Below are 19,193 nucleotides of genomic sequence, written 5' to 3' on the forward strand. Positions count from 1 at the left end.
TCGCTCGCCCACGCCCGCACGCACGCACGCCGGCGCGCCTACGGACCGACCTGCCGGGCATCTACGGTAGACGTCCACGCCCCACCGCAGCGTCTCGAGCTGGCAGGCAAAGCATGAACGATATGTGTGGCCTCTGGGTTGGGGCGGCGATAGGACGTCCGAAGCGGGAGCGGTTGGGTCGCGCCGACGCGGGCGCTCGGCGAAGGAGCAGCCAAGGGAAGCGGGCCAGCTCAGCTCTGGCATACGGCATTGCGACTGTGCTGCGCTGCGCTCGTTTCTCGTTTGGAGCCCGACGCAGGGCAGCGCAGCCGCGCAGCAGCGGCAGCGGGCGGTACGAGGCTAGGGCCAGGGGCCAGGGCCGAGGCCCCAGTAGTTGCTTCGGCTTCCGCTCTTGCTATGTCCGCTGCCCCGAACCTCCATCGCAACCAACCGGTCCATTCGTTTTGGCGGTACGGTAGAAGATCGATGTTCTCCATTGACATAGGAGGCGTGAGCAGCCGTCTGCTCTGAACCACGCTTGCAATTGGGCGTGCGAGAGAGAGAGAGAGCGCACGTACGGGGCGAGGGTGAAGCGTGGGGGAGCGGGGCGGTGAGCAGCGGGTAACTGGCCGCGTGTCGAAGCAAGGCGTTTGGCGGCGGCGGCGTCGTTGCTTCACCGCCCGCAGGCCCGTACCCGGCGCCTCCGTCAGGCGCCCCCGCCTCGCCTCGTCGGCCCGCGTACAGCTACAGGTAGGCCAACTTAGGTGTGCTGCTATTGCGTACCCGCCTTCTTAGCTTGGACTCCGGGCGTACGGTTGGCGCTCACGTACTTTGCATCTCACCGAACAAACGGACTGCGGACGCGGACCGGAGGCAGGCTTCGACCGGACAGGGAAGGGTACCCTTCCTGTAGCTACGCCATCCACAGGCAGGCTAGGGTGCCGACTGGGAGCTCGCGTGCCATGGAGCCGACTGCCGGACGCCTCTTTTTCCCCCCCTCTTCGTCCTGGCTTGCCACAGAGGGGGAGCAAGGAGGCAGGCCCACAGGCAGGCCAGGCACGGGCAGGCAGGGCAGAGCCAGGCCCGGCCAGGCCAGGCCAGACCGGCCACACAGAGCAGGCAGGCGGCTCGGCTGGCTTCCCGTCCCGTTTTCGCTTGCCTGCCCTTTGGCTGCCTGCCCTAGCCGGCCTGCTGCTTGCTTGCCCTGCCCGCTTCGTCACAGGGCAGCCAGCCACGGCGTGGCATGGCATGGCATGGCCTGGCCTGCATGGCACGCGTTGCATCGGCAGGCAGACGGCGGCTTGCTTGCCTGCCTGCCTCTGGCCTGCTGCTGCTTGCTTGCTTGCTTGCTTGCTTGCTGCTTGCCGCCGTCGGCCTGACTGAACCCTGGTTGCCTCCCCTGCGGCCTCGCCTCCTGCCCCCCGGCCGACGTCTGATTTTTTTTTGTTTCCCGCGTCGACGTTTGCAAAGGGCAGGCGGGCGAGCGGGCGGGATCCGTCGGCGACCGCCGCTTCCCTTCGACGTTGGTTGTCGTTCTTCGCTCGCTCGCTCGCCCGCCCGCTCTCTCTCTCTCTCTCTCTCTCTCTGAGCTGCAGGCTGCCCGCCTGCCTGTCCCCAAATGTCGCCGACGTTGCCGTGACACCTCCTCGCTCTTCTCCGCTCTCGCCCAGGCCCTGGCGCGGCAACCCCTTCCACCCCCCCCCCCCCTTCGGCCATTCCCTCACTCCCCGCTTCCCCCCTTCCTCGTCCTCGTCGTCGTTCTCGTCGTCGTCGTCGTCCTCGTCCTCGCCATCACCGCCACCGCCACCCGTACCACATTCTCGCCCCTCGACGTCGTATTCGTCGTGCAACATCATCGTCGACCACCCATCATCATCCCCATCTCTATTACGCTTCTCGCTCGCCATCGCGCCCTTCGACGCCTTCGCCTCTCCCGACCCTCGTCCCCTAGCCTGCTGTCGATCCGCGCCGGCAACTATGCAACAGCCTCTCAACCTCTGTTAGCCGCCCTCTAGCGCTATACCCACCGTGCACCAGCCCGCACAAATCGCCACTACTCTCCGACCAACGACAAAGGGACCAACCACGCACGCACGCACGCACGCCGGCCACATCCATCAGCGCCCTGGCCGCCTCGCACTGACCCCGCCTTTGCGCCCGCCGATCCCCTGGCCCTCCGCGCGCGACTGCGACTGTCACATATCGCGCATCTAGTCACCATCTCGCCGCTCCAACCGCCCCTTGACCCTCCAGCCAGCAGGGTAGAGGGCACCGCCACGTGCACTCGATCTAGTCTCGTCGCAGCAGCAGCAGCAGCGGGCGACTTCCAGCATAGACAACTTCACGGAGCTCGTCTAACGGACCTTCCACCTCTGCCCTTCCCGGCTCCCCTTGTCCGTCTCCTCGGCGGCTGCTGTATACCAGACTCACTCTCTGCCTCGAGCAGTGATCACCGACCGTCGTCACGACCATCGCCGCCGCATCTCCCTTTCCGACATCATCTTGCCTCACGCCCTCCTCGGCGCCTGACTTATTCCAGCTCTTTCTCCGACCCCGACCAAGAAGAGCAACCGACACCGCTCTCGACGCTCCTCGACATCCCTATTGATTGACCACAGCTGGCCACCCAACGCGGCGACCCATCGGCGGACCATCGCCTCCCTCTCCCCCCTTTCCTCCGCAGATCCTGGCTGGATGACGCCATCACCACGGCCCTCCGCCCTCTCCTTGATCTAGCCCGGCGACAAAGACGCTTTGCCGGCCACCGATCAAACAGTCTCCTCCGGCTCTCGCTCTGCTCGTGGTGGCCAGCAGCCGACGACGCCATTCTCCGGCACAGGCGCCGCCCGTCAGCCGCCATGCGGTTGCCCCCGGATCTGACGGCATCGCTGTCCGTGGGGTCCGCCGCAGCCGCTAGGGATGCGACGCACACCTTTTCTCCTGCCACCGACACCCCCGCCCTGGTCCGCAGGACTTCGGTCTTTGCCATCCAGGGCATCGGCAATGCTGGCAACATTGTCGACCTTGTCATCTGCCTGCTCTCGTTTTTCGGCGCCCTCGTCATTATTCTCCCCTTTCTGCTGAGCAAGAGCTCGAGGAAGCTCCGCCACGCTCTTATCGTCGGCCTGGCTACGAGCGACCTAGCGGCAAGGTGAGATTAGGACATCATGTTCCTCCCGAATCTTGGCTCCGTACCGCGAGCCGGCCGGAAGCAATCACTGACCCTCGTCCCCTTCACGGGTGGTCGCACCTTCCGTCTCTTCTCTCGCCTCTCTCACCTGCAGCATCGTTGTCATCGTCAGCACCGCCTGCCTCTTGGCCGGCGTGGATCTGGCCGAGACGACGGCGCTCTGCAGCTTTCTCGGCTATTCGCTCAGCGTCTCGGTGTTTGCCCAGCACCTCTGGAACCTCGCGTGAGCACCCACGGTCCTGTCAAGCCCATTGCATTCGGGACTCCTTCTTGCACGCTCGCTAACATCCCTCCCTATGCACCCGGCCACTGCATCTTCCGCCCACGCTACCGCCCACAGGATCGCGCTGGTCACCTACATGATCCTCGTGCACCCGCTCTCGTCGTTCACGTTGACGGTCGAGCGCCGCCTGGTGTGGCTCTGGCCGCTCTTCTGGGGCATCGCCTTTTTCGCCCACGGCATCGCCTGGATCTGGGCTGACTACGGCTACGTCGGCGGCTACTGCACGCTCAAGAGCGACACCTCGTTCGGCGCCGTCTTCCTCTTTGTCCCGCGGGCCGTCGTCACCGTCCTCATCATCGTCCTCTACACGCACCTCTTCTTCTTCCTCCGGAGAACCAACCTCTTCAAGGCGGTCTCGAACGTCTCCGGGTCACGGCAACGCTCCGGCTCCAAGTCGTCTAGCGGGCAGGCATCTTCGCCCGCAGACGCCGGCGCGCGGAGCGGACACGCTCGGTTGGTCGCCAACGGCGCCACGGCAAGCGGCGGGACCGTGGGCGACGGCAACTCGTTTGCCACCGCACCTTTTCTCGCCGCATCCTCGGACTCGTCGACGACCGAGGGCGTCTCTGGGTCGTCGAGCAGCAAGCGATCACTGCGGACACGTTTCCTGTCTGCGGCGTCCGGCAAAAAGTCCGGCGCCGCTGCGAATGGAGGCGGAGACGGCGAGGTCGAGGTGATTTCGGACGCAGCGAGGCGGACATCGCCACGTCCCGCCACGATCGAGCTGCAGGAGTTTGCTAGCAGCAGCACGCTCAACCAGCGTCACGCGGCTCAGCAGATGGAGCACGAGAGCGCCGCCGCTGCGAAGCGAGCAGCTGCCGCAGTCCAGGGTGAAGACCTCGAGGATGCGGCCCGAGAGGCAAGGCGAGCTGAAGCCGGTGCCGCCGACTTCGCACTGCCAGGGCAGAGCACGGACCAAGACGTTGGGTGGAGCAACCTCCGCCGCGGCTCGGCGACACGGGCAGATCTGCCGTCGCCGATCGTGGTTGTCGACTCGCCGCGTTCGAGCACGCAAAATCGGCAGTCTCGCGAGTCCCTCTACCGTTCAAGATCAGCATCGGATCCGCCGGCCTCGGCGCCATTGCCATCGGGGCTGGCGACCTGGAGTGGCGCTGCGGAAACCGTTCCGAGTCACGCTGCCGATGGCAAATGCAGCGACGGCAGGCGAGTAGAGCAAAGTGGCATGAGCATGGATGGATCGACGCTAGCATCGGCGCAAGACACTGCCACGTCCTCAGCGGCGCCGCAGAAGAAGTTCGGCGACGGCGCTGGTGCCGACAGCTCGCGATCAACAAAAGCCGACGCTGCCCGGGCAGCACCGCCCCGTGGCCCACCACGGAGCCTTGGCCGCAGCCGAGGCGCTGCCGTTGCATCGAAGAGGCCGTCGACGACCGAGACCTACCAGAAGCGGGAGGTGCGGCCCTCGAGATACCAGGAGACGGGCGAACGGCGCGAAGGATCTTCGTCGCACGCCTACACGGTGGGCGGCAGGGCGGGTCGACGGATGCTGATGCGGCGGGCCTCGTTTGGGGATCTGAGCGAAGGCTCCGACTCTGACGAGGACCTGTACAGCTTCCGACCCATGCGGCCGCGCAAGGACGTGAGCGACTTTGACATGACGAGTGCTCCGCGGGAGCACCTCAAGCACCTCAACGCGCCCAAGATCTGGGCCAACATGGGCGAGATGCTGGCCATGGAGGGCGATGAGCCGCACGCGGGCGGCGAGGCGAGGGCCGAAGACGACGCGCACCGCGCCGTTGCGATCCCGATGCCGCCGACGGCGCAAGACTTTGAGCAGACGTTGGGCGACGACTGGAGCTGGGGCATGGACGTGACGTCGCCGGGCGAGGAGCCTAGGCGGGAGCGGCACGCCGACCGACGCGCTGCTGGGCAGACGGGCGGAAGCCAGCGGAGCCACCGTCTGCTGGCGCACTACCTGCATCGGAGCGAGGGAAGGGCCAGCAAGGGCTCTGGGCATCGCGGCCCGTCGTGCAGCGGCGGGCAGGTGTCGAGCGACACGACGGCGTCGTCTGGGTCCGACGGCCAAGGCGTCGACAGCCTGGGCAGCACGCTCAACCGGCAGGCGAGCCTGCTGATGCTGCTGTACCCTGCGGCCTACGTGCTGCTGTTTTCGCTGTCCATTATCCGGATCATCGACGATCTGGCCAACGACCAGGGGCGCACGCGCTCGCAAGAGGTGCTGCACACGCTGAGCCGCTGGTTCATCTTTGCCCAGGGCCTGCTCGACGCCTTCATCTTCCAATTCATCGAAAAGCAGTTCCGCAAGCGCATGAAGCGGCGGCGTCGGCGCGCCATGGGCGAGCACGTCGACGACCCCTTCTGGACAAAGGTGGGCCGCGACGCGGCGCGCACGCTGCGCCGGTGGCTTGGCCGCGGCGGCGGCGACGAGCGGCCGTCGGCCGAGGCCCAGGAGATGGCCTTTCGGCGCGGGGCGGGTGTCACGTCGACGAGCGGTGCCACGTCGGCCAGCCAGCACGATGGCGGCAGCACCAGCCGGCCGTAGCAGCCGGGGTCGCTGGTAGGTCGATCTGCGATGTTAGGTAGCAGTAGTAGACGCCTGTAGCACCTGGTCACCACCGCCGTCGCCATTGTCCCCCCCTTGTCGCCTCTCGCCTCTCGCCTCTCGCTTCCCGCCTTTGCCCACGCCCTCGATCTGATATCCCCCCCCTCTTCCCCCTGTACAACACCACGTCTAGCCCCCCCCTCTCCTGGCCCCAGCACCATCTGTATTTCGAGGAAAAGAATGGAAAGGGGAAAAGACAACGAGGAGTGCCTACCCTAGCAGATACACAGGAGCGATCGAAAGGGCATGCAATAGCCTGCCTCGGATCATCGACGGTCCAGAAGAGGCGGCGGCCGGGGGTCGGTGGTTCTTGCTGGCTGAGGTCGTGGTTGTGAGCGTGCGTGCGTGCGTGCGTGCGTGCGCTTGGTGGTCAGGCACGAACGCACGGCCAGGCCTCGTCTAGCACGCACGCGCGCAAGTGAGCTGGACGGGCCGGGATGGACCCTGCGTTGGCCCTGCATTTCATCCGCCGGCGGCAGGCAGGCTAGGCAGGCTAGGCGGCGTGGGGCTGGCAAGCCTAGCCAAAGCCAACCAAGGCAAGGCAAGAAGGCAAGGCCAGGTCCACGCCGGCGCTGGCCAGCGTAGGTGGTGCCAGAGAGACAGTCAGCCAGCCAAGCCAAGCAGGCGGCCAAGGGCCAGGCTGGCTGACTGTGCATCAGCATCAGCATCATCATCACCCTGCCTACCTGCCTACCGGCCTAGCAGCCTGCTTGCTCTTGCCCTCAGCCGGGGGTCGCGCCGAGGCCTGGCCTGGTACCGGTAGCCAACCCAACCCGTGCACGGCCCACGACCGGCTCCATCGAGTCGCTTCGCTCTCGACTCTCACCATCGCGCCTCTACCGCCACAACCACGGCAATCACAGCGACCGCAAGACGACCACGATGCCCGAACTACTCGAGACGCTCATCGCGCACAACATCTCGAAGCGCGAATCCCACCGCTCCCAGCAGGCGGCCTCTTCGCACACCCAGTCCGGCGGTGCCGGTCGACGAGGTGAGGCGCAACGAGAGCTCCTCCTCTCTCTCAATGCGTACGTCGCCACCTGGGCCCCCGGGACTCTGCTTGCTGCTACGGTCCAGACTCACACAGACCCGTTTCCCACCCGCCGCTCTGGTACCCCGCCTCCTCTGCAGCGGTTCGTCGAGTCTCAAGTTCAAGGCCTTTGACCGCGCCAAGCTCGCCGGAGCGGGTCGTGTCGCCTCGGCCCTCGTCGTCGCCGGCAGCATCAAGATCAAGGACGACAAGGCCGTACTCCGCGTCGGTAACGATGATCCAGAGGTGAGTATGCCCGCGGGCCCTCGTCTGGTTCGGCACCACACGCCTGTCCATCCGACCAACCTGCCCCCTCCCCACACGGTCTCGCCCCGACGACACCGCAGGAGCTCCCATCAACCGATCTGACCAACGTCGAGACGCTGCACGGCCTGCTGGATCGCATCGCAGCGCACGGGCGCATCACCCACGTCGTACACCGCATCGTCCACGGCGCCTCTCTGCCGCAGTGCATCAGCCTGACGCGCGCCGACGCGTCGGCGCTCGACACCCTCACCTTCCTCTCGTCGTTTGCGCCGCTGCACAACGCCGTGTCCGTCTCCATTATCCGCACCCTCCTCTCGCCGTCGACGACGACGAGGCTCGACGAGGCCGCGGTGCACCTCTGCTGCTTCGACACGACCTTCCACCACGCCATGCCGCCGAGCTCGTACCGCTACCTCGTCGATCCGCAGCTGGCCGGCAAGCACCTCCCCGGTGGGATGGAGATGAGGAAGTGGGGCTTCCACGGCATCTCGTACTCGTCGATCCTCGATTCCCTCTCGCGCCACCTCGGTCCGAGCCTCGGCTGCCGCAGCCGCAGCCGCGACGAGATTAGCGTCATCATCTGCCACCTCGGAAGCGGCAGCAGCATCTGCGCCGTACAGCGCGGAAAGAGCCTCGACACCACCATGGGCCTCACCCCGCTCGAAGGCCTACCCGGCGGTACGAGGAGCGGGAGCGTCGACCCCGTCCTCGCTCTCCACATTTCGCGCGCCGCCTTGTCCTCGTCGTCGGCCTCGACGGCGTCGGACGGTGCCAAGGGCCAGGATCCGTTTTCGAGCGTCGACCTGGGACAGGGGATCAAGGTGTCGCAGGCCGAGCTGGTCCTCAACAAGCACAGCGGCTTCAAGGCCATCTGCGGCACCTCGGACTTCCAACAGGTCGTCGAGAGGCGCAACCAGGGCGACGACGACGCCACCGTGTGCTTTGATGTGTTTGTCGACAAGATCGTCCAGACCCTCGGCGGCTACTACTGTGAGTCCCTCCCTGGCTCCCGCGACGTGATGTGGTATACGGGCGCTAGAGCCTCGGGTCCTCACCTCGCCATCTTCCCGCTCCCGCTCCCGCTCCTTCTACCTCGTTCCGCGTCCTTGCCCCCTCCCCCTTGCGCCAATACCGACAGTCAAGATGGCCAGTACCGGCGTGGACTCCGTCGTCTTTAGCGGCGGGATCGGCGAGGCGTCGGGCGATCTTCACCGCGAGCTCGCACGCCGCCTCGAATCGACGCCGCTCCACGTCGCCGCCGATGCCGATGGCGCAACGACGAACGCAGAGCGCCAAGACGACGACGAAGGCGAAGTGGTGCGCCTCGATCGACGTCGACTTGATCTGCCCGCCGATGTCGAGGTCAATGGCAAGAGAGCGGGCGGTGTGCCCTGGCTCGTCGTCAAGGTACGTCGTCCTGCGTTGCGCTACAGCAAGCAAAAGGGGCAGGACGTAACTAACCCTGGCCGTCTCTCATCTCCGTTGCTCCCAACCCCCACCTCTCCTTGCTGGGCGGTAGACGGACGAGGAGTCGGAAATGGCGCGAGAAGTCAAGTCCTACATGTCCTGGTAACGGGTCGATCGGTCGGTCGGACGCACCATCGGCTCTCCCTCGACACCGACGACAGGAGGGCGGGGGAACCACGAGAGTAAGCGAAAGAAGAAGCGAATGTCCATTCCTTTCGACGAGCGGGGCAAGCTCGGAGAGGGGGTGTGGGAAGAAGCGGGCGAGGATGCGGTCCAGAATACGAGGGAGAGTGGGAGGAGGCCGAAAGCGAAGGTGCTTTGAACGAGACGACACGACGCGAAGATCAAGGAACGTGGTGGTCAAGTCAGGTGAGTGGACGGATGGAAGTGGGCAGAGGAACGAGGAGAGCGAGGGGCGAGTAGAGCCTGCTTATGTTGCTGCGCTGTCGTCTGCTGGCTGGGCACGCGGGCGACGAGGAATGGCGGCGTGCGACCCAAGACGAGCGCGGGGACGAGTCGGAGGCGAACGACGAACGTCGAAACGACGAGGCCGGGGCGGGGGCTGGGGCGGCGGCGGATCACGCCAGAAGCTGGGCGACGACGAGGGAGCGCGCCGAAGCGGCCGCCTGCTGCCCTGCACCGCCGCCGAGTTTGGCGAGGACGAGGAGACGAAAGAGGGCGCGCACCACCTCCTTGATCATGACGAGCTGGTGCAGCGTCCGCCGGTCGGCCTCGTCGTCGGGGCCGTGACCGGGGCCGTCGTCGCGAACCGGCACCAAAGGGGCTCCGAGCGCCGCCGACGTCCAGCTGGCCGCCGACGAAGCCGTGAGCGACGAAACGGCAAGCGAGGCTGCCCAGCCGCCCACGGCCAGCGCCGTCTTGCCCACCAAGCCCCCCAGCCCCGTCCGGCCGCCGCCGCCGCCGCCGCTGCTGGAAACTGTAGCAGCGTTCGACGAGGCCGTTGCTGCCGCCGCCGTCGCGCTGACGCTGGCCCTGGCTCTGGCCTGCCTGGCGGCCACGAGTGCGCCGACCGCCTTTGCGCGCAACAAGAGCAGGCGCCTCAAAAATTCGCCACCACGACCCACAGGGCGCTGCTGCAGCCGGCGAGGACGACGAGGCTGCCAAAGATGGCGGCGATGCGGTTGTAGAGGACGTAGCGCTCCAGCTGGCCCCACTGCCGCACCGCCGCCAGCGGGCCGCGCGCCGTGCCCAGCTGCGCGAGGAGCGCGTGCTGGCTCACCATCGTTTCGGCCGTCCACTGCCGCCGCAGCGGGCGCACAAACGGATGCGTAAACGCTTCGTCGCTGCTCTCCGGCCCGGCCGACGTGGTGGTGGTGGGCGTCGGCGCATCGGTGCGGTGGGCTTGGCCCCCCGCCTCGGTCGAAGCCGCCGTATGGCCACCCTCGGTCGACGAACGCACAGAGTCGGCCGGCGCGTTGCGCGCGGCGCGCGCCTTGGCAACGAGCTCGGCGCGCAACCGCTCGTACTCCTCGCTCTCCTGCGTCGTCTCCTCCATCTCGGCCAGCTGCGCCAGCGGCGTGCCGGCGCGGGAAAAGGAGCGCGACGCCCCGCTCGCCAGGCTAGGCGGGGCCTCGACGACGCGCACCGGCGACTGGTACAGCGCCACCTCGGGCTGCCGGTCGATGAGCGATGCCAGGCTCTTTGTGCGGCTCCGCGGGATCTTGCGCGGGTCGGCGTGGGTCACGTTGGCCGTCGAGGCGGTGCCCGCCGACGAGACAAACGAGGCCGCGTGGTGGCTGTAGTGCGAGTGCAGCGACGCAAACGTGTTCTGGCTGCGCAGCGTGCGCAACGGCGTGTCGGAGCGCTGCGGCGCGCTGCCGTCGTTGCTGCGAGCCTCGAACTCGCCCTGATGCAGCGTGGGCGAGCTGCCAAGGCTCGAGGCGGTCGAGGCGGCAGCGGCGGCCATGCTTGGCTCATGGTGCCAGAACTCGACTCGGTGTTTTGGCTGGCGCGAGACGATGCGGCCATCGGCATCCAGCCACCATCCGCCGATTAGCCAGAGCCACGGCATGCCCAGGAAGCCGGCCCAAAACATGCTCTTGGAAGGCGTCGCGCTGTCGAGGTAGCGGGACGGCGCCGCGAACGTGGCCATCGACGACGCCAGCATGCTGTTGCGTCGCAGCCGGTTGCCGCCGAGGTACGCCGGTCCCTCGCCAAAGGTGTGCAGCCGGCCCGTCGGCGGACGCGTCGCCGCTGCCGAGACGGCCTCTTCGTGCCCGCTGCCTTCCGGCTCGTCGAGGCCTGGGGCCAGCTCATTTGCGAATCGAGCCGTCCTCGAGCGCCGGTGCAGCCCGAAAGTCGGGTCCGGCCGCTGCACCTTGGCCGATGCTGGGCCCTGCTGGTGCAGGGCAGAGAAGCTGGACGGCGCTGAGCGCTCCTGATGCGACGGAGTGGTCTGGTCTGTCCGGTTGGCGAGTAGCCTCAGCCGGGCGCGGCTCCGCTCCACCTCTTCCAACGTCAGGCCCGTGTGCGATGCGTCCATGATGGGAGCCATGGCCTTTGCTGGCTCGGCCAGCGTCGGGCCAGGAGCAGCGGCAGGGACGGCAGCCGCCGTCGAGCCCCAGTCGGTCGGATCGAAGCGCATCCTTGGCGTGAACCCAGACGGGCTCGGCGCGACGCGTGGGCTCTTGAGACCCTCGAGCGGGTTCGACGCCGCAGTCGGCTGCTCTCCAGCCGGGGTCGGATCGACGGCACGCTCCTTGCCTCCGAAGACGGTCATCGAGGTTCGACGGTGGTGAGACGTCTCGACGGCCGGGGGCACAGCCTGGGTAGACATGCGCCGACCATGCGACGGGTCGCTCCAGGGCGAGACGACCTCGCCGTCGTCCTTGATGTAGGCGATGCCGGAGCTGCGCTTCTGCTTGCGCTCAGCCGCGCTCATCCGCCGAGCGGCTTTGGCATTGGTGCTGCCGCCGCTGCTGTTGGCCCTCTGCAGTTTGGTCGCACCCATGTCCGCCATGGCCAACAGAGGCCTGCCAATCTCGGCCCGCGTCAGGCCTTCGAGCTCGAGCTGCCTGAGCGTCGGAGCAGGCGCTGCCTGCGATACGGCGAAGGTGGCCTCGTCGTTGGGCAGCAAGGAGGTCGGAGGGGCAGAGAAGGAACCGTGCGTCACGAGTTGCTCGGTGACGCGCCTCGCGTCTCCGGCCGCCATCTCCCTGCCCTCCGCATCGACCTCGGCGGCCTCGGCGGCGGCGGCGGGGAACGTGGCGTTGGAAGCGCTCGGCCTGCGGCTGAGCAGGGTCAGGGTACGGAAGGGCGGCCGCTTGACGTTGCCCTCCTCCATCGTCTTGATCGAGTGGGCGCGGTTGAGACCAGGCGTGCCCGCCGACCCGACGGCGTTCCACAGCCGGGCTCGCCACCGTCCCTTGCCAGGCTCCTGATGAGACGTTGCGGGCGGGGCGAAGGAGCCCTTGCCCGGGGCCACGTCCAGGTCGAGGTCGACAAAGTTGGAGGGGTGCTCGAACGCATCGACGTACAGCGGCGATGGCGGCGTCGGGTTGTAGATAAACGCAGAGATGTTGGACGCCGTGCTGCCCGACTCGGGCAGGGCCCTGTCGTTGTTGTTCGGACGCAGGTTTGTCACTGCGCGGTGGACGGCCACGTCGCCTTGTGCGCCGATCGACGCACCGATCGCCTTGCCGGTGTTGCCGCTGCCAAGAAGAGCATCGATGCCTCCGGCCGTGTTCGAGCCGTGCTGCTTGCCGCTGACGGTCCTTGGCGACCGGCAATCGTCGGGTAGGACGGGGCTGGCTCCGTCCGCCAAGCCGAGATGGAGCCCGAGCGCTCCAGCAAGGGCCGGACCAGGCAGCGAGGGGTTCTTGTCCGCCATCGAGCTTCGTTGCAGCCGCACCTCGTGCTGTCCGTCCTGGCGCGTCGATGCCGCCGGGTTGGCAAACATGTCGATGGCCAGGTACGGGCTGCCCGTGTTGTCGCCGTCGTACGTCGATCCGGCCAGGCTGGGCCTGCGCGAGCTGTAGGCAAACGCGAGGTCCTGGTCGCTGCGCGCCTTTTGCAGCTTCGTCGCGCCGCCGTCGAGCGACGCCGGATCCAGGGCCAGCCCGAGGCCGAGGCCGAAGCTCAACGGGGGGTGCTCGGCCGGCTTCGGGAGAAGCGCCTGCTCTCCAAAGCTCGTCTGCACCGCCGAGGCCGACTTGACTTCCCGCTGCGACAGCGACGTGCGTCGGCTCTGTGCATCCTCTCTGGGCACGGGGGCCCGCGTCGATCCATGGGAGGCTGGCTCGAACAGCGCCTTGTCTGTGCGCGTCACGTCGACGAGCGGATCCCGCACGTCGATCTGCTCGTCGTCCTCGAGGTGGTGGATGATGGTCGTCCCTGCTGGGCTTGGCGGTGGAAGCGGTGCCGTGATAGTCGCGTCCGGGCTGAGCAGCAGAGGAGACTGGGCCCATGGTCCTGTGGTGCCGCTCCGGTTGCGGACCATGGGAGGCGCGGCCCGCTCGTTGCTGCCATTGCTGGACATGGCGTTCCGATCCATGCTCGCCGAAAGAGGGCAATCATCCCCGGTCGATCCCATCCGGGACGAGGCGGGAACCACAGGGAACGGGTACCGCGGCTGCCCGAACAGGGTATCGCTGGGTGAGCTTGCGGTCGAGATGACGAGCACCTGCTTGGGGCGCGTGTAGTCGTCGCTGCTGCTACCTGCGGTCGACTTGCGGTCCCTCTGCGCCGGTTCAGCGGAATCGCCAAAGCGCTCGAGGTCCAGTGCATCCTTGTCGTCATCCTTGATGGTCGTGCCGGCCCGATTCTGCATCTCGCGATGCTGCAGCTCCGCCCGTCTTTGCCGCTGGGCAAGGATCCACAGCTCGGTCTGGCGCCTCTCCTTCTCCTCTGTCGAGAGGCCGACTACATCGGCCGCAACGGTCGGCCGCCAGTCCGAGGGAGCGACCTCGATAGCAGGAGACGACGGGGGCAGAAAATCCTGCCGAGCGAGGCGTATCGCCTCCGCCGTCAGATTTGAGGATCCGCCAAAGGCCAGCTCCGTGTGCCAGTCAGCAGGATTCGAGACTTGCGGCTTGCCGCTGCCCTGATCGACAAAGAGCGGCGTGAAGGGGGTCATCGGGGAGCAGTGGGATGTCGGGCTGAAGCTCGACTGATCCGAAGAGCTCCCGGACTTGACAGTCGCATCGGAGGCGCTCAGCAGCATCGGCGTCGAGCCAAGCACCGAAGAGCCCTGCCGCGGGCTCAGCTCGTCGCTTCCGACAATGTCTGCGGAAGCGTCGGAAGAGGCAGCGGGGAATGGAAAAGGGTGAGCGCTTGAGACAAGAGGAGCTGTGGCCCTGTATGGAAGGGGCAACTCACGATTTGCTGCGGTCCCCTCGACGGCAAGGGCGGCCTCTGCCTCGTCAACTTCGAGGTCCGAGCTTTCCGCCGTCTGAAAACTCGCCATGCTGCTGCTCTTGTTGGTCAGGTCTGCCAGACTCGGCTGCAGAGCCAGTCCAAACGGGTACGCATGCTGATCGAGCCCGTAGCCTCGGGACAGCGCGGCCGGGCCATCTTGCTTCTCGACCGACGTCCTGCGCGGCCGATCTGGCGCCGCGCCAGCGTCATGGCTCAGGTCCAAAGGCGAAGAAGGAAGAGGCCCCGTCGGCGGGGGCGGGCGAGGCGGACGCGTGGATGCAGAGGTCGAAGCAGTGTTCGATCTCGGCCGTCGGACAGATCTGCTTGGACCGGGCCGTTGCGCCTGGCCGTGCTGCCGGTGCGGTTCGTTCGAAGCCGGTGGAGAGGGGGGAGTGCTGCGTTCGGGAGCGAGATCGCAACCTACCGCCGCCAGGTACGCGTCGAGGTGGCTCGAGGCTGCCGGCTGGTCAAAGTCCTTGGCAGAAGGTTGGAGCCGAGATGCACGACGCGTCGCGCTGAGGGGCGTCAGAGGGAGCACGTCTCCATCGTCAACGAGACCTCTCCCTTCGTCCATGGACGTCGGAGCATCGGGTGTCAGGGGTGAGAAAACACTCTGCCCAAAGAGCTCGCTCGAGTGCGGCGGCAGGCCGATGGTCCTGGATGCCCGTGCGGGGCCTGCCGTGAGTCCGCTGGTCGGCCGCGCGCCAGACCGAGAGCTGCTCGCGTGCGACTGCAGCGGCAACGGAGCTGGAGGAGCCTTCTTGCGCTTCTCCCAGTCTGCGCTTGCCATGCCGCGGATCTGCCTGTGACTTGGCGAAATGGGCTGAGGCGCACGACTGTAGGCGGACTTGGCAACAGGCGGCGGTGATTCGGCGACAGCGTCGGCAGCTGGGACGCCATGGACCTGGATCGCAGGGGTCGTGTCCGGCTCCATCTTGCTGACGTAGTCGAACGAGAGGTCGAGGTCGACCTCGCTCGGCGTGGAATGGATAGAGGTGTCGAGGCCATCGAGTCCAAGCCAGCTCGACATCATCTGTCCGGTCCGCATCGACGATGGTCCTGATCCTGGACGTGCCGGTCCGCCAGCGAGCGTGGCTGGGAAATGGTACATCCTCTGCCCGGCGCGCGGAGGTCCGTCGGACGGCGTAACGCCGCTTGCGTCGGAGGCGCGTTCTTGCGGGCCGCCGTCAGCGGATGGCTTGCGGCTCCCGACCGACGCGCTGCGCCTGGGGCTGCCGGCGAGCCAGAGTCCCGCTCCCGACCCGCTATGGCCGTGGGGCGAACGGTGAGAAACGACGCGTTTGAGGCCGAGGTGTTGGCGGCTGGACGGCTGCGGAGTGTCGCCAGCTTCAGTAGAGTGCGATGGCGGCATTGAGTCCCTGAGGACGCTTGGACCAGCCTGGGGGAGCGGGCCGCCGTCGCGAAGCTCTGCCATCCTGCAGGCCAGCCTCAAGACACGAGCTCAGAACCAAGACCTGAGTGTCTGGAGTCAGCTGTATGGCAAGCCAGCAGTGTCGACGGTGTGTTGATTTGAGAGGTGGACGCGCAACGAACTGATACGGACGGAGCTTCAGGTGCGCCTCAGCATGGCGCGGGTGCTGGTTCCGGCGTGGTGGACGAGCAGAGGGCCGAGGCGCGGCAGTGGTCGATCAGGCCCAGACGAGCCCGCAAAGGATGATCGAGGAAAGGTTGATGGCAAACGAGTGTGTTGACGCGTCGGAAGGAAGCGTTGGTTGGCCAAGTGGACCGTCCGTGGTAGCGAAGGAGAGTATCGGGAGAGAGCGGAAGGCGGATGTCGAGGCTGCTGGGCACTGCGATGCTGGATAAGACGTGGATGGTGGCAGAGAGTGTGTAGCCCTTAGGTCTGAGCAGGTTCGAGTAAGACGGTGGAAAGCTGTCAGGGTCCGGATCACAGAGGGAAGGTGTGGGCCGGTATGGCAAGGAAGGGAGTGGAGTGGGTTGGAGTGGAGCAGTGATAGGGGGGTGGGGTGAGACAGGGAAGAGAGCGTAGGAATGGAGAGGACCTGGATGGAAGAGAGAAGAGAGAGAGAGGATGAGGGCAGGGGCGGGGGCGAGGGAACAAGGAAGGTGGGAGGCGGAGCAGGGAGGAGAGGGGACGGAGGGAGGGGAAAGAGGGACGCGACGAAAACACAGCGCAAAAGCGGCAAAAGCAGGGCTTGTGCCTTGGCGGGGGATGAGACCGACAAACAAGATCAGTCTCGAGTCGAGTGACGCCGAGGCTCCCGTAGTGTGCTGCAGACCAGGAATCCAGACCACCGCCCTTGCCCGCGGTTCCCCGGGGAGCGCTGCGCTAACCTTGACGGTGCTTGAAGCGGAGGCGGTGGCCGGGCTGATATGGCAGTGCCGCTGCACGACGCCGTGTCCACGGGCCGATGTGGCGCTCGTTGGCCGATGGAGCGCTGAGGTGGCCAATGGTCGGTCAGCCGGTCGGTCGGTCGGAACGGCTTCCGGTGCGCTTTAGGCTTCTTGGCGGCACGAGGCTTCCCGATGTTCGGGCGTGTGGCGGGCAGTGGGCAGAGGTGGGGGGTAGGCGACGTGTCCGTCGGGTCGCGTCGAGTGGCTTGGCTCGGGGTGAGGGAGCGACAGGGAGGTTAGGAGGCATGAGGATGAGCTAGAGGTGCACCGTAGGTAGAAGGTGGATGGTCAAGTCAGCGAGTCCTGCATCGAGCGCCACGTAGGGAGAGGATGGGACCATGTGTGTGTGTGTGTGTGTGTGGGCCGAAGCACGAGAATAGGAGAGCGGTCGGGCATGAGGCAGAGTCAGTAGCAGGATGCCATCCTTCGAGGGTCAAGCGCACAGTACGCGACAGGTAGGGCAGGCGTGAGTGACCGGGGCTGAAGCGGACGCCCCGCGCTGTACGGTTCTGGAGCGGGCGCGTGCCTGGTAAGCAGCAGCACGCCAGCAGGGGAGAAATGGAGCAGGCAAGCAGGGCAGGAGTGTGTGGTGCTGGTGGCGATGCAATGACGGAGGCAAGGCATGGGCTGTTTTGGCATTCGCTTTGTCAGGCTGGATCGGGGCTACGGGGGGAAAGGGCCAGCAGAGGGCGGCAGAGGATGCCGCGGAAGAGCAAAGGGACGGACGGCGGCCGAGGTGGTGATGGTGTGCCGGTGCGGGTGTCGGTGGTGCTGCAGGCTGCTCGGCGATGGAATGAAAAGAGGTTCGGAGCGGAGCCAGAGGGGATCGGCGGAATGTGCAGCTTGCGTTGGTGTTGGTGTTGTTGTGGTGTGTTGTTGGTCGTGGTGCGGGGCCAAGAGCCAAAAAGGGTCCCCCGCCTGGAATGAGGCCAGCGCCAACGCCGAGGAACGCGCAGCACCGCGCAGCCCGACAGGCAGGCCAGGCCAGGCTGGGCCAGTGCAGGCCAGGTCAGGTCGGGCTGCACCTCGGCCAGGCCAGGCCAGCTCAGGCTTCTCCGAGCGACAGGTCCTCTCCCGATCCCGGTCCCGATTGCTTGACCCATCCGCTCTCGTCGGTTCCGCACAGCAAGGGCCCCCTTGCCTACTCCACATCCCCGAGACCCTGGACGGTGGTCGGTCCTCGTCCTCGTCCTCACCCTGCCTCCTTCTCGACCTTCTTCCAAGCCCATCTCGCCCGCCCGGCCTACCCGCACCACACACCTGCACGGACACACAAAATGACCTCGATACGCCAACAACAGCAACCAGCCTCGTCATCGTACAACACCGGCGGGCCATCCACCGCCATCAACCCATCCTCCTCCTCCTCCTCCTCCTCGTCCTCATCCACCACCACCTCGGCGACGGCAGCAGCGGCAGCCAACGCCAATGCCAGCGCCAGTGGCCCGTCGTCGCAGCACCCGCAGGTCTCGCTGCTCGGCACCGTCCCGCTCGTCCACCTCGCCGGGCTGCTCGCCCACGTCACCCGCCACCTCACCACCCTCCCGCCCCTCGACCTACTGGAACGCGAAACCCTCCTCGCACGCCACGACGACGTCGCGAGCTCGGTGCGCGAAAAGCACGACAATGCCTGGGCTGCCGTCGTGCGCAGCCGCAGAGGTGTCCGGTTGAGAGTCAAGGAACGCCTGGGCCGCTACGACGTAGGCGTCGACAACGAGGCAGAACACGAGGTAGAGTGCCAACTCGCCCTGCCCCTCCCACCCCTGCCGGAACGCCAATACCCCCGCGTCACCGTACGACCCGCCGTCAACGTCCAGGTCCTCGCGCAACCGACCTCGTCTCGGCTCCACAGCTCATCCAAGGACAGAACGCGGACCACCTCGACCTCGTCGTTCTCCACGCCCTTCCTCCCTCTCCCCCCGTCCTGCCTCGACACCGACGCGACAACGGGCTGGAGGACCCTCACCTCGGCGCTGGGCTGGACGCCCTCCTTTTCCTTTATCCGGTACGGCCTCGAATTCATCCTCGACGACCAGTCGGCACGCGCACGCACCGACAGCGGCGGCGGTGGCTCCTCCAACCCGCTCCAGCCGACGACGGATACGCTGCACATCCTGCGCATCTACCGCATCTTTCGACCCGACCCCACCGGATACCTGCACGGCGACGACGACGACGACGAAGAGGCAGAGTGGGTCCCGCTCGACCCAGACGGCCACACTGTCGTCATCGAACTCACCTCGACCGTTGGGGGAAAGCTGGACGCGACCCACTTTACCCATGCCTCCGTCCTCGCCTCGACGCCCTCGACGGGGCAGGGCAGGTCGGGCGCCAATGCAGCAGCGACGGCGGTGGCGGGTGCACTGGACAAGGACACCAGCCTGGAAGACGCCATCGCCCACATCGAGGCCGTCGCCAAGTCGCTGCGGGGCTTTGTCGACCTCAAGCGGGAAAAGGTGGATTTCTGAGACGGCCGGGCGGGCCCGTGGCATCGAGTCGGCAATCGTCAAGCGCGCCATCAGATGAGGCAGAGGGGAACCACCGACGGGCTACCGACATGCAAGCACCGGCAGGAGGGTATGATGGCGTGTCAGCGCATCCTGGTCGTCTGCTCTCTCTCACCCCTGCAACTCATCGC

General features: G+C 66.7%; 4 protein-coding genes across 4 annotated transcripts; 3 read left to right on the plus strand and 1 right to left on the minus strand.

Moving 5' to 3' along the window:
- Window positions 1-2,837: 2,837 nt before the first annotated feature.
- PFL1_02265 (uncharacterized protein) lies at window positions 2,838-5,976 on the plus strand (the record flags this gene model as incomplete). The annotated part of the gene is made up of 3 exons (XM_007879778.1): window positions 2,838-3,130; window positions 3,264-3,392; window positions 3,510-5,976. 3 exons carry the CDS (start codon window positions 2,838-2,840, stop codon window positions 5,974-5,976), a joined length of 2,889 nt encoding a protein of 962 aa, XP_007877969.1.
- Window positions 5,977-6,918: 942 nt separating this feature from the next.
- On the plus strand, window positions 6,919-8,909 carry PFL1_02266 (uncharacterized protein; the record flags this gene model as incomplete). Its single annotated transcript, XM_007879779.1, has 5 exons — window positions 6,919-7,067; window positions 7,171-7,315; window positions 7,417-8,326; window positions 8,475-8,743; window positions 8,856-8,909. The coding sequence occupies 5 exons, from the start codon at window positions 6,919-6,921 to the stop codon at window positions 8,907-8,909; spliced, it is 1,527 nt and encodes a 508-aa protein (XP_007877970.1).
- A 472-nt stretch (window positions 8,910-9,381) lies between these two features.
- On the minus strand, window positions 9,382-15,614 carry PFL1_02267 (uncharacterized protein; the record flags this gene model as incomplete). Its single annotated transcript, XM_007879780.1, has 3 exons — window positions 9,382-9,811; window positions 9,889-14,047; window positions 14,141-15,614. 3 exons carry the CDS (start codon window positions 15,612-15,614, stop codon window positions 9,382-9,384), a joined length of 6,063 nt encoding a protein of 2,020 aa, XP_007877971.1.
- Window positions 15,615-17,832: 2,218 nt separating this feature from the next.
- PFL1_02268 (uncharacterized protein) lies at window positions 17,833-19,023 on the plus strand (the record flags this gene model as incomplete). The annotated part of the gene is made up of 1 exon (XM_007879781.1): window positions 17,833-19,023. The coding sequence occupies one exon, from the start codon at window positions 17,833-17,835 to the stop codon at window positions 19,021-19,023; it is 1,191 nt and encodes a 396-aa protein (XP_007877972.1).
- Window positions 19,024-19,193: the final 170 nt, after the last annotated feature.

Source organism: Pseudozyma flocculosa, assembly GCF_000417875.1.
Source record: "Pseudozyma flocculosa PF-1 unplaced genomic scaffold scaffold00006, whole genome shotgun sequence".
NCBI classification, from domain to species: domain Eukaryota; kingdom Fungi; phylum Basidiomycota; class Ustilaginomycetes; order Ustilaginales; family Ustilaginaceae; genus Pseudozyma; species Pseudozyma flocculosa.